The following is a 27,839-nucleotide window of genomic DNA, read 5'->3' as shown; positions in this document are numbered from 1 at the left end:
TATTAATTCCCTAGCTTTCTGGGTCTACTGTGCATGACTGTGGCACCACTTCCACATCATCAGAGACTCCCTGGGACAGAAATAAAGAGAATGCAGTAGAGCTAGAGTTTTAAAAGGGGGCCAACAGGAGTGGCACTGAGTTCAAAAGGTACCCAATTCATAGAGTTTCCACACAGTCTTTGGATCCTAGAGAATACAACCAGAATTCCATATGCTACTCATTCCTGCCTTAGGAGGATCACAGCCCCCTACTAACACGGCTCATCCCAACTCAACGTGATGTTAGCTTTTTGGGCACTCTCCTCTTTGAAATCCGAGAGAATGGGAAAGAACTCTTCCTCTGATTCTCCACAAACGTGGGCAGAGCAACCTCCAGGGACACTGGAATGGTCTGTTCTGACACACACACACAAAAATTCCCCTGCTCTAATTTATTTTAAGTTGACTTTGAAAGCATGAAATGTTTCTGAGTAAGTAGAAGCAAAAATATGGAAACAGTCACACAGGTCTCTCTTAATAATATCAAAAACCCCACGAGGGAAATCATAGATAAACTAAGCCTTCAGGGTACCAAAAATAATGTGGCTCAGGTGCAGGAGATGAGCAACTCCATTCAGCCCACTCCATCTCATCTGCTTCTGCCCACTCCCCCCTCCTCCCCATCCCAGCTTTCCTCTCTCCTTTGACTTGTTCCTGACTCTCACTAAATGCCCATTACATTCACCTTTGCTGTTATCACCCCCTCTGTCCCTGCCATAAATCTTCTCTCTTCTCTTCACGAAGACAACTTTTTGTATACTCTGAACACTCCAGATTGATTATAAATTTTCCAGAGTCACAAACTCTGGTAGCAGCATCCTTATCACTGAGCTTATCAGGAGAACTAGTGCTCAGATTCAGATGAACCAACATTTGTTCAGTATTTGCTACGTGCTGGGCATTGTCATGTTGCCTTCATCTGCACTACGTCATTTAATCATCACATCAACCCTCCAAAGTAAGTATTATTGAAACACTATTGAACACTAGGACATTAAGTCTCCAAGAAATCAAACCACCTAGATCATAGAGTTAGAAAACACAAATTGCTTTTGACCCCAAATTCTCATTCTCCTAATCCAGGGCTCAGGGTGATACATCACACTGTTTATATTTTATTTATGAGTAAATAAACACACACATAGTGTAGATCAAGCAAAATATTATGCATTTTTTACTATGGAAAAGACATCCTTTTACATAAGAAGTAAAATACACCCCATCTGCAACTAGAGAGAACCTTGACGTGTAGTCTCTTGCATGTTTGCAGCTTCCTTTAAAGAAGGAGGTTCAGGCTGCAGGGAGAAATGAATAATGCAAAATGAGTTTAATGGGTTAAGAAAAGACAAGAAGGCAAGAAAATGAGATGAGAAGAATCTAAATCCGAAATAACTACAGATTCATTTTGAAGCGTGTCTAATGGTGGCAGCCTGATAAACTGCTGGCATGAGGAGCCCTAGGTGATGTGGTAATCCTATTGAAATCTGACAAGTGACTTATCAACTGGGTTCCTGATTAAAAAAAATAAATACACAAGCATTATGCTGGCAGAAGGCTGAGAAGTTAGAGTTCTACAAAGGAAAGAAGAGAACTCTCCAGAAAGGAGTAAAAAAAAAAAAAAAGAAAAAACCTTGGAAACCTTCGACGATTCTCAAAATATCTATGATGTGACATTCATAGGCATTCTCTCTTTTTGCGAGGATAAGGCTCCTAAAATTCCCAGGGGGTAGGAAAATTGGGGCTTGGGTACAGAGGTCCGGAATGAACCTAGTAAAGCCCAGATGAAGAGTTTTATGCTGACGAAAATAGAACAATAATGATGGTACAGAATGTAAAGTGTCAAGAATGTTTTGAATATCTTTAAAAGAATCACACAGGTACTGCTCTGTTATTTTCAATATACTAAGTCTTGGTTTTAGAAACTTTTCAGAAATTCTGCTACCTGCCATTTCAAAGAAATTTGAAAATTTAAGTCCATTTCAGATATCATACACACTGAGGTGGGGCAGGGGGGCTAGCAAAATATAAGAATGCAACTTGATTTGTGATGACATATTCTAAATTCTCAAATATGTTAGGGTTTATTTCTGAGTTATCATGTTAAATTAACCTTTTAAACAGCTGAATCACATTATTTACTTATTATAACTTTATAATATCTGATAGTGCAAGACCTCCCCCTTTCTTTCAGCTTTTCTTACTTGTTTAAGTCTCTAAGAAAACCTTAGTTAAAATCACTTCTTTTAATTTCTAAAGAGAAATCTCCCTTCTGAATTTATATTGAGATGGTATTTAACAAAAGTATAATTAATTGTTTCATTAATTTATTTCTCATAAGCATTATCATCTTCACAATATATGATGTCCATATCCAGGTAGATGAAATGTCCTTTCAGTATGGAATATCTATCATATTCGTTTACCCAAGTACCATTTCCTCCCTACTTATAACAGCCCCTCTCACTTTATTTTGGGAATGTCTCCTCCCCCATTACTCATCCCATGTGAGTCTGGTGGGCTTTCTAGCTATGTTATTCCATGGCCCTAGCCTCAGTAATGAGTCAAGCAGTGGGTATACAACCCAATCTCAGATAATCACAGTTCTCCCCTGTGGTATTTTTCATACTGAAACCAAAAAGAAAAGTCACTTCCTTCTCTTTAGATTGCTAGTGCCAGCAACCATGTCCCAGTCAATGCATGGAGGAGCCTGAGAAAATGAAGCCAGTCGCCTAGAGAAAGGAGGAAAAAAGAATGAGAGTGGCATGTGCTGGTTCTAATGCCTTATATTCCCAGATCTATGAGTTTTCTACAGCTCTTCTACAGGTCTGTGAACTACTATGGTATCCTTCCAGCAAATCCCCTTTTGAACTTAAGAGAGTTTGTGTTGAGTTTCTGTCGCCTACCAACCAAAAGCCTTCCCATGTACTTCAGACTTTAATTTCCTTCGGTAAAGTTTCAATGTTCTTCTGTCTTGGAAATTCTTAATAAGTTTGTTTACTGGGCATTTTATATGCTTGTCGCTCATTAATAGAGTACATTTTTAGATTATATATTTTAAATTGTTATTGCTGGAATATAAAATAGCTATTCATTTGGTGTATTTACTTAGTCTGGATCCTTACTAAACTCTTACTCTTTCTAAGAATTTTTCCTTGTTTCTTTGTTTCAGTTTGGTAAGCATATATATCATTGATAATAATTTTCACTCTCTGTTTCAATAGTTATGCCTCTTATTTCTGTTTCATGTCCTACTGCATTTGCTAAAACTTCCAGAAGAATTTTAAACCACATTGCCAATAGCAAGCAACCTTATCATTTTGCTGGCTTCACTTCATTTTCTATTTGTGAAATGTAGATGAAATTTTCTGTTGTAGCATTATTATAAATTCCCTTTGATAAGCTAGTTGTTTGGGTTATTGTTGCAAGAAACAAAATATTTAATGGTAATGGCTTTGCTATCTACTGAGATGATCATGTGTTGTTTCTTCTCTCTCTCTCTCTCTCTCTCATCTTTCTATCTCTCTCTCTTTCTCTCACTCTCTCACTCTTACCTACTGATGTGTTAAACTAGTAGCAAAGGAAAAAAAACTTATTTTCCAGATGGAATCAAGTTTCTTCTAGGGAACTTTGTGGGAAAAATATCTTGTTATGACAGAGAATGATTAAGGGACAGAGAAACAACAAGGAAAGAGTTAAACTATTCTTCATACAAAATGCACAGAATTTAGAGCAGGGCAAGAACAAAGGAGAGGAGAAAAGGAGAGGAGAGAGAGAAGGCAGAGCAATATACCTGCTGGAACCATACTTGGCAAAAATAAGTGAAGTACTTTCTAAGAACATATAAGTCTGACATCCGTGTTTAAACTGAATGCTGTGTGGAACTGCAATGTAACCACCTCTCTAGAACAGTAAAGATCTCACACACAGGTTGCTTTGTGAAAATAATATTGGGGAGAGGATTCAGAAATTATGAAGAATGGCCTGTGTCCCATACTTGTTTGTTGTCTGAAAAGAGTGAATCAACATCTGCAAGACACAAAGTGTAGGGGAAAATTCAACAGATTCAGGACAAGAGAGCCAGAGATAATGAGAAGAAACCTAGAGAAACTCCTGAAAAATCCGCTTATTGAAATTTAGAGATTGAAACTGATGTGGGGTGGGGATTTGAGACAACCATGCATAGGTCTTAAAAGTCATGTCTATACGAAATCTGAACTATACTATAAAATGCTTCTTAATAGTGAAGCCACCTTGCATTACTCAAATAAGTTCTATTTGGTCATGTTGTATTGTTATTGTAGTATACTTAGAGATTTGCATTGCTAGAATTCTATTTAAGACTATGCATATTATATTCATAAAGGAAATAAGCCATTAGTTTCATCTCTTATGTAGTCATCATCATTGGAATAACCTATTCCTTGGTATTTGAATAAAGTTGCCTATAAAACTCTTAGGACCCAAAGTATCTTTAGCAAAGTAATCATTTCACAAATTTTTCAATGTCTTCTTTTGTTATTGCTGCATTCAGAGTATCTATTTCTTTTGGAGTCAATATTTTCCTTTAGAAATTACCAGTTTGTAGAGATATTCAATTTTGTTAGCACAGATTTCTATGACATTTTGTATTTTAATATTCACCTATATATTAATAGTTTTGAGTATTTCTTTACTTATTTATTTTCTTCTCTGTTTACTTACTATACCTGTTTTGTCCAATATGGTAGCCATTAATCATATGTGGTGACTTAAATTTAGATCAATTAAAACTGGATAAAATTGTATTCAATATCTTGTAATAACCTATAATGGAAAAGAATCTGAAAAAGAATATATATATATATATATATATATATATATATATATATATATATATACATTAAAGGATAGTTGATTTACAATGTTGTGTTAGTTTCAACTGTACAGCAAGTTATTCAGATATGTATGAATCACTGAAACCCAACACTGTAAATCAACTATACTTCAATTAAAAAATTAAAATAAAATAAAAATGGAATAAAATTAAAAATTTACTTCCTCGGTTGCACCAGTCACACTTCAAGTGTTTAACAGACACATGTGACTAGTAGCTACTGTACTGGACAGTGCCAATATAGAACATTCTTTCATCATAGAATGTTTTCTGGACAGTGCCGTTCCATAAGTTACTTTTATTGCCTTAAGGAGCTGGCTCTTGAATCTATATACATTCTACTGCTTTTCTCATTTCTAATTCACTTGTTTTGGCTTTTAGATTGATATTTTCATTCCCCTACTCTGAATAAGTTTATATTCCTCTTTTTTCCATAATTTACTTTTTTAAATCAGATCATTTGTGTCTATGGCTTTGGATGCATGTCATCAGTTTTGATATGCCAACTTCTCATTGAATATCCTTTCTAAGAAGACTGCAATGGAAATTTTCAGGTCCTTTTTGACCCAGAAGTTGACTACTTCTGAAAAAGTATTTCAAGTCGTTAAAGTATTTTTGGTTGCTGTAATTTAAGCTTTTCTTCTTTCTTTCTTTCATTCTCCTTTTTTCTTTCTTCCTTTTTTCCTTCCTTCTTTAACTCTTTTTTTTCTTTTTACTTTCTAGATTTTGTAACAATATAGTAAGAGATTATGTTTTATGTGATCTAATCTTGATTTGGGGAATCTATTGATGTCATCTGTCATCCAACACATGGTAATTTTTGTAACTATTTCATGGGCACTGAATTCAAAGAAAAGATTCACTCTATGTATAGAAAACAAGGTATAGAGCTATCCCACCTGCATTGTGGACTACATCCTTTACCAGTAGAAAATGACTCAGCTTTTTATTTCTTGAGTTCTGCATTTTATCAAGTTTAATACTGCCACAGCTATCTCCTTTTCCTTTGTACTCACCTGAAACATTCTTATCATTTTTTTGTTTTAATTTTGCCTTTTGAAATAATATATAGTTGTAATAATTGGAAAACTATGATAATTACTTTTAAATTTAAGAATAGGGCTTCCCTGGTGGCGCAGTGGTTGAGAGTCCACCTGCCGATGCAGGGGACACGGGTTCGTGCCCCGGTCCAGGAAGATCCCACATGCCATGGAGCGGCTAGGCCCGTGAGCCATGGCCCCTGAGCCTGCGCGTCCGGAGCCTGTGCTCCGCAACGGGAGAGGCCACAACAGTGAGAGGCCCACATACCGAAAGAAAAAAAAAAAAAAAAAGAATATACATTCTTCTATTCTTTCTCTTATTAATTTACTGCCAACATCAATAACAACACAGTTTCCATTGACTCTTGCCTGTATGCGATGATTAAATTAGTCTTCCTAGACTTCCTATTCCTCTATTCACTTTCACTGATGTTATGTGAATTTTTGAATTTTATTTCTAAATTGTTATTTTAATATTAAGAAGTTCCACTGTTAAGAATTGTGTTTCACATTACATTTTGTTTTCTAACTTTATGTCCAATAGCTATTTGAACTTAAGGATAAATTTACCTGGTTTTGATGCTCAACAGTGTTTCAACATAATAATTTATCTTCAAGAGCAGCACTGTCCAACAGAACAGATATAAGTCACATGTGTAATTTTAAATTTTCTGGTAGCTACATTTATTAAAGACAAGCAAATGAAATTAATTTTAATAAATTATGTTCTTTAAGACAATAAATCCAAAATATTACATTTAAATAAGTAATCAACATAAAAATTATTAATGAGATTTTTATATTTTTCTTTTTTTTTCAAAAACCAATGTGTATTTACACTTACAGATCTTAGTTAGGACTAGCCACATTTCAAGTGCCCAACAGCCACATTTAATGGGACAGAACAGCTCTACAGAATTTATTTTGACTCATGTTTCAGTTGGCTTAAGTATATCCTTGAATAATTCTTTTCAAGAATGATATGTTGGTTAATGAGATACACGTGAACAACAATGTACGGACAGATTTATTGAATTTACATTAAACTCTGAACAATTTCTCAATTATCTTCTGCTATTTATATGCTGTAGAAGAGAATTCAGAACCAAGTCTGATAGTGTTTTTTCCCTTTGTAGGCAGACATTTTTCTTTATCTTTGTATTTCAAAAATTTTGCTAGCGTATATGTAATTGTGGGTTACTTTTACTGATTTTTAATTTTTTTCTGGAACACAACAAGCTCTTTCAATATGCAAACTCAGACCTTACTTTTTTCTGTTCAGGCAAGCTGCCTTCAACTTTATCTTTGATTACTGCTTCTGTTCCAACTGTGTAGCTTTAGTCTCAGAATATCTATGATTAATTTATTTGTGTTGGTTCTTTCTTCTCTGACCTCCTACTATCTTTTCTCAGTGTTTTCAATTGTTCATCACTTTCCTCTATAGTCTAACACACTGTTTCTCAAGTTTGTCTTCCAATCATTGATTAAAATCTTTTCAGTGCCATTTCTACATTTCAGTGAGGATTTTAATTCCTATGTTTCATATTTACTTTCTGTGCATTGTTCCTTTTTGCATCTCAACTCAAAATCAACCTGCTTTTCTTCTTAACAGCTTTCTGCTCCTATATCACAGAGTCTATGTCTTTTTGCTTCTTACGGAGAATGCAAAGTAGCATTTACATTTTTTCTTTTGGCTCCTATATTACGTCATTTTTCAGAAGTCTACCTATTCCCTAAGTCTTTAGGATGGTGCTTCATTTCCCTAGTTCTTCATATTTTGTGGAGTTTTATTTTGGATTTAACCCTAGTTTAATCATTCTGGGATGCAAAAAGATTGATAACAGAGCCCATTGTTTTCTGAAAGGCAAGGTATGTAAGTCACTCTAGGTTTCACTCACTGTCTACCTCAGCTGCCAGATAAATTCAGCAGAAAGAACCAAGAGTAAGACTGACATTCCTATTCAAACAGCTAGTTTTCACAATAAGTAACGCATAACCCAAGCCTAAAGAGAACAGTAAGAACAGTGCCCAATCTGCTTTGAAGCAAAGCCTTGCATCTGTCTTTACCCAACTGACGGGCACAGCTCCTACATAATTTTCAAAGTCTATTTAGAAATTCATCTGGTGCCGTGGATCACTATATAGTGAGACCATCAATTCCAAGAGGAAATGTCTCGATTACTCTTCGTCACACATCAAAAGAATGAGTCTGTTCAGCAGAGTAATGATGTAGACAAGATTAAAGGGAGACTGTTTTCAAGAAATTTGACAGCATTCATTTAGTATACTAATTAAAAGAGAAGCTTTACCTACTAAGAGTGAAATCTACTTGAAAAACACTGTTAATGGTTAGTGTAAGTTGGGTACTTGAGAGTTAGAAGATAGTATTTTTTAAGTTTTCTATAACTTAGACTATTGCTAATTCAGATAACACCTCCCCCATAATTGTGAAAATTTTTCAATGCATAACTACCTTGAAGTATGCTAATGTCTGCAAAGCATGCAAAAACCCAAGTCTTACCATCTGCTGGATGATTCATTTGTAAATCTGCCTAGTATTCCTTTGGGAAGTTCCAGGATTGATTTTTAACCTTATTATAAAAACTTGGTGCGAATGAATTCGGTAATATAGTCTACATGAAAGTGTTCTGAGCACTTGGAATAATGTGCCACATTCATCCTAGACATGTTTAAATGGTATGTATACTGTGATCAAAAATATAAGTGTTCGAAAGTAATCGCTTGGGGATTTGGAGATTTTAATCAAGAGTTCCAGAAAAACAGAGGCTTTGGGGACAATATATTAGTCACAGAGAAGAACTCTTTCTAATTCTGGCCCAAACTAGCCATTGCCGGTAATAAAATAAGAACAATGGATCATCTGTCGGCAGTAAACTCCTTTAGGGGAAGGACTGTGATTTACTCATTTTCATACTCCTGCACCCAAAATGTCCTTCAAGGTTAACTTTTTTTTATCTGCTTCTAAGATATCTGCTTCTGAGGCTGTAAACCAATATTAAAAACATGAATGAATTTCTTGTCAGTCTTTTCTTCTATGTGTTTTAATTGTATCATGCATGAGTTTTCTTCAGTTTCTCACCCAACTGGCTTCACATCTTGACCTCCCTTTCTATTTTGCCCTAAATTAGGGAACCTAGCTTCCTTAAAGCTAAAATTTACAGACTTGGAACTGAGGCAATTCTTTCACAAGTTTCAAGAACTGCACCTGCAAACAGGAGAATTTCAACAGAGCCTCCAGGACTGTACAGTTGCAGAGGAAGTTGTTCATAGCTTAGTTTGTAGGACGATGTCCTTGCAGTCACACATTTCACAACCTACAGGACTATAGGTGTCCACCCTGTGCTTCAATCCAAGACTTAGCCAGGGCCTAATGCACATGATGGCAGGAACCACTGTACCACGTTGGCCTACCTGCCTGTCCAAGGAGGGGAGTAGACACAGTACTTGGCACACAATAGGTGCTCCATAAATAGTTGTTGAAAAGAAGGCATCACAGGATGTTGTGACTGGTAAATCATGGGAGTCCTGTAAGTTAAAATGCATCTGACTTCTTTCTAGTTAGGTAACTGAGTATGGATCCCTAAGAGCTGTCCAGTCAATGAGTGGGATCCCTTGCCTTGTCTGGAATTGTTACAGATCTGGAACATTCCCATTCACTCTGCTTTCAGTCCAAGTAAATAAACATTTATTGAACATTTATATATACTGACTGGCAAGGCATAGTTTCTGCCTTCAAATAACTCAAAATCGAGTAGGGAAACAGTCAATAAAGAGCTATATATAATACAGTATGAAGCAAGTAATGATATAACTGTGTAGAAATATATAGATGTCAAACAAATGAGGGAGTGATAATTTTGTCCTGGGGGTCAGACCAGGCTTTACAGAAAAGGTGCCCTCTGACCAGAGTTTTGAGAGATGAAGGGGTTGTCTTGGTGATCAGCAAAGGGAAACGCACGTGCAAAGGCACGGAGGAGGGAAGCAGCACGGACAGGCAAGTACTTTCATGTTTCTGGGGCTTAAATGATGAATTAGCGTTACAGAAGAGGTCAGCTGGGGCCAGATTTTGAAGGGCATTTTGTGGTATGCCAAGAACTTTGTAACAGGTAATACGAAGATCCCTCGTATCCTTACCCAGTTTCCCCTGATGGTAACATTTTGTAACACTGTAGTACAACATCACAACTAGGATATTGCCACAGATGCAGAACACTGCCTTCACCACCAGGATCCCTCACGTTGCCCACTTACAGCCACACCCACTTCCCTCCCACCTCACTCCCTCTTTAACTACTAATCCTGTTCTCCATTTCTATATTTTTGTCATTTCAAGAATCCTATATACATGGAATTTATAACCTCTTCGGGTTGGCTTTTTCACTCAGCATCATTCTCTGGAGATTCATCCAGGTTGTTGCATGTACCAATAGTTTGTTCTTTTAATTGCTGAGTAGCATTCCATGGTAGAAACGTACCACAGTCTGTTTAACCACTCACTGGATAAATACATCTGAGTTGTTTCCAATTTGAGGTTATTATGAATAAAGCTTTTATAAATATTCATGTATAGGGTTTTATAAATTGTGGTTAAAATAAACATCACATAAAATTTACCATCTTAACCATTTTTTAAGTGTATCATACTTAAAATATCATATGACATGAAGTTTAGTGGCATGAAGTACATCCACACTGTTGTACAACCATCACCACCAACCATCTCCAGAACTCTTTTCATCTTGCAGAATTGAAGCTGTGTACCATTAAACAATATTCTCCCCTCCTCTGAGTCCCCAGCATCCGTGATTCTACTTCCTGTCTCTATGTATTTGACTACTCTAGATACCTCATACAACTAGAATCATATAGCATTTGTCTTTTTGTGACTGGCTAGTTTTATTTAACATAAAGTCCTCAAGGTTCATTCATGCTGCAACATGTCAGAATTTCCTTTGCTTTCATGAATGATTAATATTCCATTGTATGTACTTACCATATTTTGTTTATTCATTCATCCATCAACGGACAATTGGGTTGCTTCTACCTCTTGGCTGTTGTGAATAATGCTGCTATGAACAAGAGAGTACAAATATCTTTTCAAGTCCTTGTTTTCAATTCTTTGGGGTATATATCTAGAAGTGAAATTGCTGGATCATATGGTAATTTTATTTTTAATTTTTTGAGATGCCATCACACTGTTTTCCACAGTGGCTACACCATCTTACATTCCCACCAACAGTGAACAAAGGTTCTAATTTCTCCACTTCCTCACCAACCCCTGTATCTAGCCATCCTAATAGGTGTGAGATCTCATGCACAGATTTTTGTGTGAATGTAAGACTTCATTTCTCTGGGATAAATTCCAAGGAGTGCAATTGCTGGGTCATATGGTAGTTGCATGTTAGTTTTTAAAGTAACAGCCAAACTTTTTCAGAGTGGCTGTACCACCAGCAATGTATGAATGATGTGGTTTCTCTGTATCCTCACCAGGATTTGATGTGATCACTATTTTTTTATTTTAGCCATTCTTTTTTCTTTCTCTTAAGACTTTTTAAATAGTTTTACTGAAGTATAACTGACATGTAATAAATTGCATATGTTTAAATCATGTATTTGTTTTTTCTAATTTTTATTTTATATTGGAGTATAGTTGGTTAACAATGATATATTAGTCACAGATGTACAGCAAAGTGATTCAGTTATATCTATACAAGTATCCAATCTTTTTCAAATTCTTTTCCCATTTAGGTTATTACAGAATATTGAGCCAAGTTCCCTGTGCAGTACAGTAGGTCCTTGCTGGTTATCTGTTTTAAATATAGTAGTGTGTACATGTCAATCCCAAACTCCCAATCTGTCCCCCCCCCGACCCTTTCCCCCTGGTAACCATAAATTCGTTCCCTAAGTCTGTGAGTGTTTCTGTTTTGTAAATAAGTTGTATCATTTTTTTTAGATTCCGCATATAAGCGATATCATATGACATTTGTCCTTCTCTGTCTGACTTACTTCACTTAGTATGATAATCTCCAGGTCCACCCCTGTTGCTGCATTATTTCATTTTTTTAATGGCTAAGTAATATTCCACAGCATATATATGTACCACATTTCCTTTATCCATTCATCTGTCGATGGACATTCAGGTTTGCTTCCATGTCTTGGCTATTGTAAACAGCGCTGCAATGAACATCGGGGTGCATGTATCCTTTCCAACCATGGTTTTCTCCATATTTTAGTCATTCTGATAGGTATATAGAGGTATCTCATTGTGGTTTTAATTTGCATTTCCCTAATGGCTACTGATGTTGAACATCTTTTCAAGTGCTTATTTGCCACCTGTACACCTTCTTTGGTAAAATGTCTCTTCATATCTTTTGGCCATACTCTAAATGGATTGTTTACTTTTTTACTTTTGAGTTTTGAGAATTATAGATACCAGAACTTTCTTGGATAGCAGCATTATTTGCAAATATTTTCTCCCTGACTGTAGCTTGTCTTTTCAACCTCTTAACAAAGTATTTTGTAGAAGAAAGGTTTTATGTTGATGAAGTCCAACTTATCCATTTTTTTCCTGTTATAGATCATGTTTTCAATAACGTCTTTCTTACCTAGCCCTATATTCCAAAGATTTTCTCCTGTTTTGTTTTTCTAAGTTTCATAGTATCAGTATTACATTTTACTTTGAAGTCCATTTTTGTATAAGTTTTGAAATACAGGTTGAGGTTTGAATTTTTGCCTATGAATGATCAAATACTCCAACACCATTTGACTATATTATCTCCATTGAATTACTTTTACACTTTTTACACTTTGTTCCACAAAGTCTTCGTATTACCACACTACCAACCCTTGGTGTGACCATTATCCCTGTGGTCCAAGGTGGCAGCTAGAGCTTTCAGTATCACATTTGTCTTCCAGGCAGCAGGGTGGAGAAGGGATAAATAAGAAAAGGAAGAAAGGGAGCACAAGACCCTCAAGAAAGTTTCCAGAAATCCACCCCAACAGTTCTGCTTACACTTCATTGACCAGAACTTAGTTACATCATCATACCTAGCTTCAAGAGAACCTGAGAAATGCACTCTATTTGGAGGGATGGGGACATAGGCCCCACTAAAAAATCAAGGTTCTTTTAATATAGAAGAACTAAACTTACAGTTTCAGACACAGTAGGTAATCTTTCTTCTCTCCAATTGTTTTTAGTTTTTTCTCATTGCTTATGTTCTACAGTTTCATTATTATGTGTCTAGCAATGGGTTAATTTTTATTTTGGGGCTTGAAACTAGGTATGATTCTTCAATCTGATGATTCATATCACTAATCAATTATGCAGGACTCTCAGCTACTAGATTTTCAGTTACTAGTTTTCCCATATTCCCTCTGGTCTTTCATTCAAGAATTCCTATTTGATGTATGTTGGACCTTCTCGTTCTATCTTCCATATTGCTTAACCATTCTTTCACGTTTGTCTGTGCTGTATTCTGGATAATTTCCTCAGATATATCTTCCAGTTCATTATTTCTCTTTTAAGTCCTACCCAACACAGGTGGATAAACTGTGTTTGGGTTTATTTGTCTGTTTGTTTGTTTGTTGTTAATGTTAACTTTCACATTTCTGGAAGTTCTATAGGTTCTCTTAAAAATCTTCCTTTTTGTTCCTTTCTTAGAGTTTCAATTCTTTTTATATCTTTATTTTTTAAATATATATAGTTCATGTTTTCTTTCAGTTTGTCAATATATTACCTCGAGGTCTTAGGGTTCTAATTCTCTATTCATTGTGCTCACTGACTCTTGCTCATCCTGGTAGATTGCTGCCCCTGTGGATTTTTTTAAAATTTTGATTGTGAGCTGATATTTAGTGCTCCTTGTCTTCTTTATGAAAATACATTATGACTTGGGTTGCATTTCAGAATATTTTTACAATTGATTTTACTGCGTTTTTCCATTTGATTCTGCCATTACTAGCCCACAGAACCAATTTTTACTAATTTCTTAGTTTGAAAGGGTACCTGGACCAGGCAGGTAGTTTCCATTGCCCAGGGGAGACTTTTTCTCAAGAGCAAGAGGAGGCAAACAAGTTTCCTTGTTATCTCCCTGTGTTAATGGATGTATTTTGTTTTTCAGGTCCCTCTTTCACTGAGGATGTAGCCCTTTGTTCCAGTTATCTATTGCTACATAACAAATCACCCCAAACTTAGTGGCTTCAAACCACAACAACAACCATTTATTTTGCTCACAAACCTGTACTTTGGGATGGGTGGTGCAGCAGTGGGCTCACCATATGGCCTCTCTGTTTCCTTACAGCATGATGACAGTGTTCCAAGAACAAGCATCCCAACAGGCCCCAGGTGGAAGCTGCATCACTTTTGATGATGTAACTTTGCAAGTCACATAGCAACATTCTGCCACAGTTACAGGCCACCCCAATTCAAGGGGAGGGAACATAGGCTTCACATCTCAGTGGGAGGCTTGTCAACATCACTCTGCAAGAAGAGCATGTGGGATGGGAGAGAGAGCTGCAAATATTTTTGGAAAACACGATCTGCCATATGTTTTAAGAGTCAAGTTCAGGCAGAAGTCTCATATCCAACTCCCCAGGCTGCACAGGCCAAGGCCTTAACTTCTTTCCCCAGGTGGATGTTAAAACATGTGTTACTAGATCCCATGGAACTAGCAGCACCACCCCCATGCAGCATAGCTGCAGAATCAGCAGGCATGTTTACAGCTTGCTGTACTGATATTAAATTCCTCTTTCATTTCTACCACCTGCAGAGTTCCCTTTCTATACTGCAAGTTTAACTATGCATTTAAGGGCATTTAAAAAAATATTTTACTCAGCATTCCTACAGCCTTATAAAAATTGGAGGATTTTCAGGTTTTCGTAGTCCACCTCTTACTGGAATCAGAAACTTTATCCTAACTTTATTCAAAGGAGTATACATTGAGAGGGCAGGGGAGGAGGTGCTTGGCATACAACAGCCAATCCATGTCTTTCCTGCCCTCCCTGGGGTCACATTACACACACACACAAAAAAAATTCTAATCAGATTTTTTAATTGTGTAAGCTTATACACTTGTGGCAAGGAGTTAAATATCTGTCAGTATCTCAACAGATTGGACCACAATTCCCATTAAGGAAGTAGAAACTGGCCTTCATGGAGGAAAAGAAATAAGTTGAAAGTAAAGGAGAGATGGTGAAGGCAAGGGTGTCAGCAAATACCAAAGCAATGAACATCATGGTCATGCTGCTCTGCACGAGAGACTGGGAGGAGTGTCTTTTTATTCCTGAGAGAGAATTGGAAATAAAATGTAAAGAATGGAGGACGGTGGATAGAGGAGGATCAAGGGGTGGTAGGCCAGGAGCTACACGGGCAGCATGGTCTTTAAAAAAATTACCGGCTGTGGAATGGGTGAAAGAACTGTTGAGAAGAGAACTATGACTTTAAATTGTCTGCACACAATTGCCTATTGTGATCTCTCTTTCCCTAATCTTCAGTCAAGTCTTGCTTTGACCAATAGCCTCTGGTTACACGGAAGAAGAGAAGAGGAAGGGGCTTTGGCCAGCATCTGAGTCTATGTCAGAGCAGATATGAAAATAGCCAGAAGCATACAGAGGAACACAATCAAGAGAGGTAGGAAATCAGGGCCAGAAGAACACTAAGTGATCCCAGATATTCACAGAAACATTGAGGTCTGCTCTGAACCTCCAAAGGGCACACAACAGTGATTTGAGCCTATTTAACTAGATCTCAATGGACCAAGAGCCTCCAGCTAACATCTGGGTTACATATTGTCCACAAGCTTCTAGAAGCTACTTATAGTATCATCAGCCATCGACTGGTGGACCAATGACTAACATACTGAGGACCAAGTGATATAGTGGAAGTATTCAAAGACTTGATCAAACGCATTCAAAAAAAAAGAAAAGCAGAGGGCTTCCCTGATGGCGCAGTGGTTGAGAGTCCGCCTGCCGATACAGGGGACACGGGTTCGTGCCTCGGTCTGGGAAGATCCCACATGCCACAGAGCGGCTGGGCCCGTGAGCCATGGCCGCTGAGCCTGCGCCCGGAGCCTGTGCTCCGCAATGGGAGAAGCCACAACAGTGAGAGGCCCGCGTACCACAAAAAAAAAAAAAAAAAAAAGAAAGAAAAGCAGAGTGAGTTTCAGTTCCCCAAACACATAACACTCCAGTCCATCACTATGACCGTTTGACCGTTACCATCAACCCTCGCTAAGACAAGGTGAGTTTTCCACCACTGGATGGGTTCCTTCAGAGAGCTCATGACCCCCTGACAGGGATGTCACAAAGAGGATAAGTTTTACAGGAAGTAGTGAGGTTTGGACTGGATCATTTGCAAGTTCTAGTCTAACTTGAAATTTTTCAAATCTAAGATAATGGGTTGATATATCTGTTTACTGAACCAAGCAGATCTGCATGGCTGATAACGACTATATTTGATGAAAGAGATGGAGAAAGGGGGTAAGAACAAGCAGTGGGACCCTTGTGGTCAGGCAGATAAATCTTGGATGAACACAAGTTAGGGAGTAACTCCCTGTGGTTCTGAAACACAAATATGTCATGACAAAAACTAGAGCGTGACGGTACAGATTACTGTGTGGAGGGTGATCTGAAGCTACAAGCAAGAAGCTAGGGGCCAACCAAGCAGTTCTTATAATGACCTTGTTGTGGAGTAGGAAAGGCCAGGGCGAGGTAGGAGATGATCTTAGAAAAGAGAGGGTTAGATTCCAGAGATGATGTAGAGCAGTGCCAGTCACAAGGGAGGATTAGGGGGACCTTTAGATCATCTTCCCATAATCTCCATCAGCCCCCACAAACTCCCCCAATAAAAATAAAATAAAATAATAATAATATACTATTTTTTGACAAGGACAATTAACATGTGCTCTGTCTTATGTCTGTATGCAATTACATATTACAAGCAGTTATCGAAAACTGCTAGTTGTATTATTCTGTAATCTATAAACGAAATAAAACCACTATACTGCTCTGCATGTTGCCTTTTACCTCTACCTCTATCTCTACCACCACCAAAACATAGTCCTTCCAACTACAGCAGTGGTTCTCAAATACTGGCATGCATCAGAATCACCACTAGAGTCTGTTAAAATACATATTGCTGAGACACACCCCCAGGAGTTTCTGATTCAGCAGATCTGGTAAAGGGCTCAAATACTCATATCTCTAACAAGTTCCCAGGGACCCCACTTTGAAGACCACTGAGCTGCATTGCTATCCATAAGCCCCTAGAGCTGCCACTGCTGAAGGTAACTTTCTGCGGGAGCAAGTAGGAAATGAAGATGCTTGGTCTGTGAATACTATTGAGGTAGGACCTAGAGCTCCACAGAGGATCTGAACATTTGGGAAATAGTTACAGTTGTTTAAGACAAATCAGGAAATCTCCATATCTGCTTCCTACCCTGCCCTGGGCCCTTTATATGGCTCTAGTACACACCCCTGAGAATGCTGAACACCCAGCCAACAGCCACAGCCCATCCCTGCTCGTGGCATTTCTCAGCCCTTACTCCCACCCATTTTATCCTATCCTAGTTCTGTAACCCATCCACCCCTAACTCAAGTTCTCGATGCTTGTGACAAACCCTCCTTGCTGTGACAGTCAGTTTAGAAAAAAATCTCTGGCTGGACTTGAGCGCTCTGTCAGACGTGATTTGAATTTGCCTTGGGGCTCCACAATGGCCATTACCGTTTAATAGGTACTAGGTTCACCCAGCACCCACCCTAGCTGTACATCCCTGCCTGCCCCTGTCCATCTCTGCCCAGGAAAGGGGACCATTCACCCAATCATACACCCAATAGAAAAATACTAGGCGACCTCCCTTTGCTTTAGCATCCATCCACCGAAACTACTCCAGCTCTTTTACAGGATAATCTATTTTCAACAGTAACTGGATTATTACCTCCCAAAGCAAAAGAGGCCAAATTTGCAGGCATTACTAATTAGGCTCCATTTTCTTACTGCTTTTGACACCACTATTTTCTTTTCAATCATTACTCATCTCAGGGGAGAAATTGTTCTTCCTCAATTAGGGAAGCAATCAAAATTCCAGGATGGAGCTGCCCAGCTACACAAGCTCTGGGGCCAACTCCTCTCTCAGGACAGTCTCTTCCACTGCCGTGCACTCCCTTCTCAAAAGGTGCTCTGTCCATTGCACTGCATGCAGCCTCTTTTAAGCCTCCTGGAGTAGAGATGTACACCCAAATCTGAGCTTTTCCTGCCACACTGTGGCCACGTCTGAACACTACACATGCCCTTTATTCCTTGAAGAGTGGTATCGCTTCTTTTTTTTTTTTTTCCCTACCTTTTCTACCTGTTAACCCCCACACACTCCCCAAGCCTCAGCCAATGCTTGTCTCCTCCAGGAAGACTCCCTTGAACCCACCCCCAACCCAGGCCAGATGAGGTCTCCCCCATATAGCTCCCACCATCCCCGTACCAATCTCTCGCATTTCCCTCCGCACACTGCACTGGAGCCATTTACTTCTCCAACTCCCTGATTAGAATGTGAGCTCTTGGAAGACAAACTTACTCATCTGTGTGTCCCCAGGGCCTAGCAGAGAAAAATCTTCAATAAACACATGTGAAAGGAAGGGAGGGAGGAAGGGAGGGAAGAAAGGAGGAAGGGAGGTGGGGAGAGAGGTAGGCAGGGAGAGGAAAATGACTCAGAGTAATAATATATGTAATGACAATCACCCACACTTACTGAGCACTTACAGTGTGCAAACACTATGCTTTATACTATTTACCCCAAGTAATCAGGACCAATATACACCTCAGCTGTCCCCACACTACCCAGTGACTGGCCTATCAGGGCCTCCTGCACCCTCCTTCACATCACCCATGGCCAACATCTGTCCTGATTGGTGGGTGACCACGTCACATGTTTTTAAGCATTTTAGCACTCATTCCTGCTTAGAATAATTAAGTTACCTGCCCAAGTTCACACAGAATTCAGAATTCCTGGACTCAGAACCCAAACCCAGCCCTGACACCAGAGCCCATGTCCCTCGTGGCTTCTGAGGACCCTCACGTTAGTATATGGGAGCGCCTTGAGGGAGGCCTGGATCCAGAGGGATCCAGGAGTGTGTGTGCTGACAGTGGGAGAGGCTACCCTGCCTACGAAGTTAGGATAAGGAGGAGGAGCGGGGAGCAGCTGCAGGCAGGCTAGTAGTTTACTCAGTCTTCGTTCAACAGGCAGTTGTTCCCGCACCAGGCACGGTCAATACATGCTCAACCAGGGGTCCGATGGCCTCCAGGAGCCTACTGTCTAATGGGAGACAGACATACACATAAAACAGACCTCTCGAGAGAGGAGGGCTCTCTGGGGCTGGCGCTGGAGGGCAGCCTCCCAGCACCCCAGACATCTGGACCAGAAGGAGTCCCGGCCCCAGGGCCAGCTGACTCCATCCCAACAGTCCCAATGTCAGGAGCCCAGTGTCAGGGGGCTCCAGGAGCTCGTCCCCTGACTGGGGTCTGGAGCTAGGCTGGGAGGTCCAGTTCTTCATCACACAGCTCTGGTCCCCAGAGGCCACCTCCAGCTCCAGGAGGAGGGGGAGATGCTGGCCAAGTGTGACACCCTTCAAAGGCTTCCCCAGAATCAGGGTCCACTCCGTGGGCTAGCACAAAGACCCCTCTTAGCCTGACCCTGGGCTGCCTCTCCAGCCAGTTTCCCTAATGTGCGCGACTCCTCTGTGCCCATGTGTTCTCTCTGCCTGGGACATGCTTCCCACACCTTCCTCAACAGCACTCTTCAACACTCAAGGGTGTTGAACTTGCAGCACCCTTCAACACTCAAGGCAAGCATGCCCTTCCCAGAGAAACCTGATCTAACCTGTTTAGAGGCCCTGCCCTGTGTTTCCTCTGCCCCCACTTCCTGACTCCCTCTGATAGCACACTCCTCATTGTTGACTAACTTTTCTGTCCTCTCACATCAGGCTTTACACTCCTTGATGGCAGGGATCTTGTTTCAATCAGCATTTGTATCCTCAGCACGAGGATGAGCCAGTCCCCTGATGACTGTTCAGTACCTATTTGAATGAGTAACTAAATGAATGAGCAAGTGAACAATTAAATGAAGTAACCCCTTTGTCCCCTCTCTTTACACACTGAGAATACATTTTCAGGTATCTGGAGAAAACAATTAAATGGTCTGCTATCAATCATTTTCACCACAGTAAAAATGAATCCCTGTGTTCCCACTCCCGAGGGGATTTGTATATCAAGTTTTTCCCTTATTTTAGGCGATTTCTGATAGAAGTAAGCTGGTGGAAGGGCATGTTGGAGGAGAAGTCTTCCCGCCCCAGATGAAACCAACTGTAGGGGAGGTCACAGCCACATGGATCTCTGAAGCCTGCCCTGTGGTAAAGCTTGAGCACCTCCATGACTGAGCTGGAAGACCCCCAATCCCCAAGTCCCAGAATCAGCAAACTCTAACCCCTAGACCACAGAGGAAGTCATGTGCACTGGAAACAGCCAAGATTTGGAGTTGAAAGATCTAGAATTCCAGCAGTGAGCGATTCTCAGTGTTTTCTCCCAACCTCATTGTCCTCCTTTGTAAAAATGGAGACACCACAAAGCTGGGTGAGCAATGCCTGTCAGAAAGCTTTGCATGCAGAACCCATGGGAGATGCTCTGCCCACTCACCCCACCCACTGCACAGAGAGGGGTGGTCCCCACACACAGGGACTCCAACCCAAGGATAGATAGCCTCATGGTGGGAGCCATTCTAAACCACCCATTGACCCAAAGCCAACATGCTTTGGGCTCACACGGTGCCTTAGAGTCGGGGTCACTCTCAATCTTTCATTCTCCTTGACACTGTCGTTCTTCTGTAGGTTTTGGAGGGAAAGATAATATTCTCCACTTTTTTTGAATACGGCTCCCCTCTCTCCCTCCTGCTCCTCTCCCAACCCACTCCTAGGAGGGTGACTTCCTTGTTACTCTGTGTGTCCGTGGTTGTTAGATAGATGCTCTGACTAAGGCTGAGTCAATCAAAAGTCACTGCTAAGGGCTTCCCTGGTGGCGCAGTGGTTGCGAGTCCGCCTGCTGATGCAGGGGACGCAGGTTCGTGCCACGGTCAGGGAAGATTCCACATGCCGCGGAACGGCTAGGCCCATGAGCCATGGCCGCTGAGCCTGCGCGTCCGGAGCCTGTGCTCCACAACGGGAGAGGCCACAGCAGTGAGAGGCCCGCGTACTGAAAAAAAAAAAAAAAAAAAAAAGTCACTGCTAAGACTAAAATGATGAAGATGGGGTGGCAAAGGGTCCTGATAGGATCCAGAGTCTCACAGGACTCACTCCACGGCACCCACCACCTCAGCACTGCTGTTTGATGGCACAGCAAGTGTCTCCAGTCTAAAAATCATAGGAAATAAGCTTGACCCATAGGTTTTTGAATCAATTTCTTTGAGGAAAGCACAGTGTCCTGGGCAGTGGTGTCAGTCACATAGAGAAGAAAGCCAAGCACAGGGTTGTACTGTGGAAGCGACCCTCTTTGGAAACGGACTGGAATGAACCTGCACGGCTGGTAAACTAGATGGCCAAGGTAGGATGGGAAGCCAGCCCTTGGAAAAGCCAGATGTCTTCATGACTCCTACACTCTATTTCCTCTGGTTCTCCTTTTGGATTTCTCACTATAATCATCACAGCTCATTTCCACTGCAGTAGAGGGTAGCCAAGAAAAGTATATGGATTCAAGCAGGGGCAAAATCTACAGAGAAATGAGGCACTGGGAATCAGAATGTGAAAACCCCAAAGGGGATGAAAATCTTGGGACTACTTGGGTGGCCACTGGGCCAGCCCCTTCCTCCCTACCCTGAGCTCTTTGCTGCTTAACCCCCAGAGGGTCCAGTTTTCACAACATTACTGGCCTGTGTTCTTGCCTCCCACTCTGAATTCCTCCTAATTACACGCTGGGCCGCGAACATTGTCAGGGCTTTCATATGTCTTGCAAGGTGCAAAAGTTAGAGAATGCTGCAGTATTTCATTTTCCAGTCTCCAAAGGAAAGTCCATCATCCAAACCTTTCCAGTCTTCCCAAACCGAACACTTCATTCACATGAAAAAGGTCATTTTCAATGTGGTGAAGTGAGGTGAGTGTCAATCAGACAATGCTACATTAAGGATTTTTTTCCCTTCCTAAAAGCCACCTAATTTTTTCCCTCTAGTATTTGCTACAAAAAGATTTAGTAGCTAATGTGCCATCTGACTTTTTTCCAGGACATTGCACAAAGTCAGGAGACTTTTTTCCTTTCTTTTTTTCTTTTCAGAATCAGCCCAACTTAATTTGGTTTGCCACTAATTACTTTTTTCCTATATAGATATTATTTTCCCTCATATCCTCACTTAGCTCCTTACTAACACGCTTTCAAGTGACACACCATCCCTCCAACCCAGCCACACAATTTAGAATCTGTAGAAGCCGTTTACAAGAGAAGGTACCCTCTTCTCTCTGTGAAGGGCCAAACTGCTCCAGGTTTCATTCTAGCTTCTCCGTTAAAGGGCTCCATCCCCTTCCCAAACCTCGTGATGAGCCTCTGAACTGCAGAAACTCCCATGGGGGTACAGCCTGCACAGCGTGGTCGGATTACCACCCCAGCTTATTAATTTGCCTGACTACTGCTCAGGAGACGAAGAAATAAAGGGACTGAAAGCATATTCATCATCCTCACTGAGCTGTGGGATGAAATCCTTATTTTGGAAATAATGATTCCAGGTAGGAGGGCAGTGAAAAATGGGGCCTGTGAGAAGCAAGTGTTTTATTACACAGTTTCTAAAATGTGAGCACTTAATGCTCTTTCATTATCATATATTATTACAGTTCTATAAAAATCATTTTTAGGAATCAACCCCAAAGTTCTGAAGCCCCCCCCCCCGCAAGAGAGCTAGAAGGCAGAATTTGGAAGAAGCCCTATAAACAGAGAAATGATACTTTCGACTCTACGTGTTAAGACTTAACGTTGGCAGAATCCACACACAAGACTTGGTCAGCCCTGTGTGAACAATGCAGTGACTCTCATGCCATCACTTCAAAAGATGGTAACTTTTTTATAAAAGAGAGAAGATGGGTATGAGTATCCTATTTTTCAGACGGGAAAACTGAGGCTCGGAAAGCATAAGTGAAATTACTTTAAGTGAAAGCCAGCAAGTAGTGATGGTGCTGGAAAGAAAAGTCCATCTATTTTTATTTACAGTTTCACTATTTCTCCACTGGACGCTCAGCCCATTTGGGGAGCATCTCCACCCAACCCTACTCAATCTCCCTTGGTATTTCCACTCCCTTCATTGGGATCTGGGTTTTCATCCCAGGGAATGCATTAACTTGCAAATGTATTACTTGCTGATCACTCTGGCACAGAAAACATCAAGAGGCTTTTGACTCTTGCTCACCCATTGGGATGAAGACCTGGAGACAAAGGAGTCAAGTGAAATTGATGAGGAGCTCCTAGGCCCTTACAAACATCCCAGTGCCAAAGGAGAACCAGTTACAGATTCCATCTGAGCTTCAAAATATCACCAAACTGAGGTAAAGCCAGTGGAGCTAGGCCTTAAGTCCACATGGGGAGGTGACGATGCTTCCACACGTGTAACAGACCTTGACAACTACAAGCATTTCATAGACTCTTCTGCACTCATTCTTCAGAAAAAGCTCACCCCACAGCAAGGTACTCTGAGGGGATTCTCCAGTGCAGTGTTTCTCGAACTCAATTGTGCACAGGAATCTGGGGATTTGCTGAAATCCAGACCCTGATTCAGTAGGTCTGGGGTGAGCCTGGGGCTCTGCATTTTCAAAAAGCCACCAGGCACTGTCAATTCTGCTGCTCCCAGGTCCACACTTCGAATAGCAAAGCCCTAAAACATGGTTTGATAAACCACAGTTCTAAGGACTGAAAAGGCAATAGCAATGAATAACTCACTGGTGATGGGGCTCAAATGGAGTAATAACCCACTGAAGACATTTCCTATATTACTCTTTTACTGGCATTGTTTTACTGACACCTGGCAGGGTGAACCACACAGGCAAAAAGGCTCTGAAGGAGCCCAGGAAAGGAGTGAAACAAGATTTACTCACGGGAGAAGTAGGCAAGCGGTCTGGCAGTCTTATCTCCGGCTTCATTTGCAACTGGAAAAAAAAAAAAAAAAACACAGAAGATAGAATTAAGAGCAAGGCACAAGTGTCCATAGAATATGCCCAACCTACAGCTAATCCTCTGGATGATTCACTATTAAGCTGTTTTTGAGTCTTTGTAAGAGGATAAAAGCAACTTCACTCCCTCTCTTTCTATATTTCCAGTGCTGCTCTCAATATCTAAACGACGTCAAGAGTCTTAATCATTCTGATTAGAATAGTGAATTAAGCTGGAGACGACCTAAACAATACCTAGTTTACTAGGCTTACAGGAGTTAACTGGCTTGCATGCGCTGAGTAAGAGGCATGCACACCAGGCTTCAAAGCCAGTGCACATCCTTCTGTTTTAAGCTTCCTCTCACCGGGATGTCCTTCAGCACACAAATGCACCCCAACCACCTGACATCAGTCTGATTTTCTTGATCCATGGCGCAAAGCAAGGCAGGGATTTCAGAAGATAGTAAGGTTGGTTATTGTTAAGAAGGATATTTAAATTTAGAGTCTGACAAATAGGAGGATGGAGAAAATTGTCCAGAGAGCTGCCCTAGAAAACCTTACCCCTAACGCTTCTCAGCAGGGTCGTTCACCCTCCTCTGAAAAGCCTCTATATAATTTATCATCTTGATAGGGTCATAATTACTATCCCCTACATTTACGAACACCATCTTCATGGATAAAAAAGATATCAATTGTTAAATTGCAACACAAGTTTCATCCCCTTTAAATATCATTTTTAATGCCCATAATGACTATAACCTTGGGTGTTTTGTAGATATTTGTGATCAACTTGAAGGAACGTTCAAAGCAATCAACTGGAAAAACCTGTTCATTTTAGTTTAGGAAAGAACATCCAATACATATGCAGAATAAAGGAGATTGCCAATGTAATCATTAAAATCATTCTCATCTATGAGAATTTGCAGTACAAGACAAAAGAAGTAACTACTTCAGAAATATATTACATCATTTTGCAAAGAATGGAAGGAGTCAAAAAATTCCAAGGGTGAACATTTTTTAATTTACCATAATTTTTTAAATTAATGAATTTAATCTCCGTCTACTTTGTGCTTCTGTCATTTGCACTGCCCCACTGTCTGCACTCTTTGTATGTATTACAAACAAGACATTATACAAAACAACCAGCAGGGGGAGGTAACATTGCATCCTGCTCCCATTATCTCTCACACCCCAGCAGTTTGGAAAGAAAGAGAGAGAGAAATGGAGAGTGGAAGACAGAGAGGGAGGGTGGGGGAAAGGAACAAGACCTAGTTGGCTATTGACGTGAGTTTCCTGGCCTTGAGTTCAAATCGTTTCCTCTTTGGACACTACAGATCTCTAAAGAAAGAAACAGAGCAAGGTTATGTTTGCTGCAGAAACTGGCTTTTAAAGTAGGAATATGAAGACCATCGCCATTGCTGAGAACACCAGCAAGCACTAAAATGTTCAGCTTGGAGAGCGCATATTTTCCCTGAGGGAAAAAGGAGGGGTGGTCACGACATGGTCACAGTTTCACATGCAGCCATGGCTGCTTCCTCACCCACAGGCTTTTTCCTCCCCTCCCGCCACCCTATCCAAGGGTGGGAATTGCTGACCCAGATCCAAGTCATGCCAGGAGAGGCAGGAATCAAGATCTAGGCCAGTGAGAGTTGTCTCTACCCAGAAGGAATTTGAACCCTGCTACCAGCATTATTTTCCTAAATGCAGACCCAGTGCCCCAAGGTCTCCCATGATGTCCCAACATCTACAGGATGCAATCCAGCTAACCTGACCTAGTACTGAAAACCTGGTACCACCTAGTCTTCTCAGCTCACTGTATTTCCCAGCGCTTCCTTCAGGGCCCAGAAATGGACACCATCTTCATGGATAAAAAAGATATCAAAAAGATATCAGGGCCCACATGCTCTAAACGGACAAATCCCAAATACACCCTACATACTCTCTGTCCTCTTTGCTACTGCTCCTTTGCCCCCTCCCCTCTACACACCCCTCTCCACTGCTTCACTCCTGCTCATCCTTTAAGATTCAGGAGGAGCCGTTCATTTCTGAAAAGCTCCCCTGGCTCCCAGCATGGCTTCTGCAGTCCACAGATCTCTGCCCGCGCTCCGCACTCCCAGCACAGACCAGTGCTTCTCAAGCTTCAGCGGTGAGACCAGCGATGCCCCGCGCAGGCACCACAGTTACCAGGAAGGTTTGTTAAAATAAATTGCAGCGTTTTTTAAAATGCAAGTTCTGATTCAGTGGGTCTGGGATGGGGCCCGAGAGTTTGCATTTCTAAGTTTCCAGGTGACACTGAGAATGCACGTCTGGGGACCATATTTTGAGAACAGCTGTTCTAAACTATAAATTACCCCACCCAAGACAAGGATCATAACTTTTCATCTTTTTGTTTCCAATCTTTCAGTGACTGGCACACAGAATAATGCATTCAGTCAATATTTTTAGAACTGAATGAAGCAGACTGAAATTCATACCAAGTGCCACTGATGGCTCCGTAGAGAGAGCCCTCAGATTGGCTTCCAGAGGACTATAAAAAGCCCCAGGTGTGTTCTGCTTGGCCCCTACAATGTCTTTAATTTTTAAACAATTAGTGGTCTGCATTTAAAAATCAAGAGGTTTCAAATATAAATGCAGACTGTCAGCTTCTCTCAATAACTGAGTAACTGTCCAGACCCATGGGCCAGCAATGGGTCACCACTGAGACGCCCCCTATGGGTGAGCCTAGCTCCCGGATGTTCCGGAGGCAGCTCTTTGCTGACTGCCGTGGGCTTTCTATACCCTTGGCGTGGGTCCAGAAGGCAGGTGAAAACAGGATCTCTTAAAGGTCTTAAGGAATGAAACTAAGACTCAACAGAGACCAGCACTACAAGGAGCAGTTGTGGCCAAGCTTGCTAAGCCCCTCTGTTCCGAGCCCACAAACTGCCCCGACATGTTTGATGGCCCACCAGCACAATGCTGGCCGGCTCAGACACATGGGGGCTTCTTGACCAGCCAAGGGGCCTTCCTACACTGCTGTTTGCCTTTTATTTAAAAAAAATACCTAGCAAGCTTCAACAATGAAGCAGATGTTCCATTTATCAAGTGCAATTAGAGCTCGAATTTGGCAAGATCTCATAAAAATGACTGTAGATTTAAGGAAAGTTAGCCATTTAAGGAAAGTTATTATGTAGATTTACCGAAAGACATGTTGGGTATAAAACGTAGACCGGTATGTATTATTAATTCCACTGGTGTTGAATTGTATATCTCGGCTGCATGTGTATTTAGCCACAGAGAAATGAGCGGAAGGATGTGCACCAGATATATTAACAGTTATTTCTTCCATGTGCTGGCATTTGGGGAGATTATCAGCCTTTTTAATACTTTTCTACATAAACCCAACAGTTGGATAAGCACGTGCCATCCTTATAATCAGAAACAAATGCTTTTATTAAAGGGGTAGAAAACAATTAACTATAATATATAGTTTGGGTCATTATATATGTATGTATATTTATTTATATGAAACATATTTTAGATTCAGATTTCAGAACAGTCTTGGATCACAGAATCCAGGGGACCTTCTATCTTTAGTCCAAGGGGACTCCCTATAAGTCTCAAGAAATGAATCACCCACTCCCTTCTCCAGGGGGTTCCACACTTTCTAGGTCAGTGGTTTGCAGCCCTGGCCACAAGTAAGAATCACTAGAGAAGTTTTAAAAAATCCTGATGCC

General features: G+C 40.7%; 1 protein-coding gene across 15 annotated transcripts in view; it reads right to left on the bottom strand.

Annotated features, from left to right (window-relative positions):
• The window catches only part of PDE1C (phosphodiesterase 1C), a 701,054-nt gene that overhangs the window by 491,049 nt on the left and 182,166 nt on the right, over positions 1–27,839 (bottom strand). For all 15 annotated transcript variants that reach the window (XR_010842164.1, XR_010842165.1, XM_067042382.1 and 12 more), the window contains one exon: positions 24,073–24,123. Coding sequence is in view for 13 of the 15 variants with exons in the window: in XM_067042382.1 (XP_066898483.1) it covers positions 24,073–24,123 (51 nt within the window). In the remaining 2 variants the exon portion in view is untranslated. The remainder of the gene's footprint in view (positions 1–24,072; positions 24,124–27,839) is intronic.

The sequence above is a fragment of the Kogia breviceps genome, chromosome 9, assembly GCF_026419965.1.
Source record: "Kogia breviceps isolate mKogBre1 chromosome 9, mKogBre1 haplotype 1, whole genome shotgun sequence".
NCBI lineage: Eukaryota > Metazoa > Chordata > Mammalia > Artiodactyla > Physeteridae > Kogia > Kogia breviceps.
This window is presented reverse-complemented; position numbering and strand designations above follow the sequence as displayed.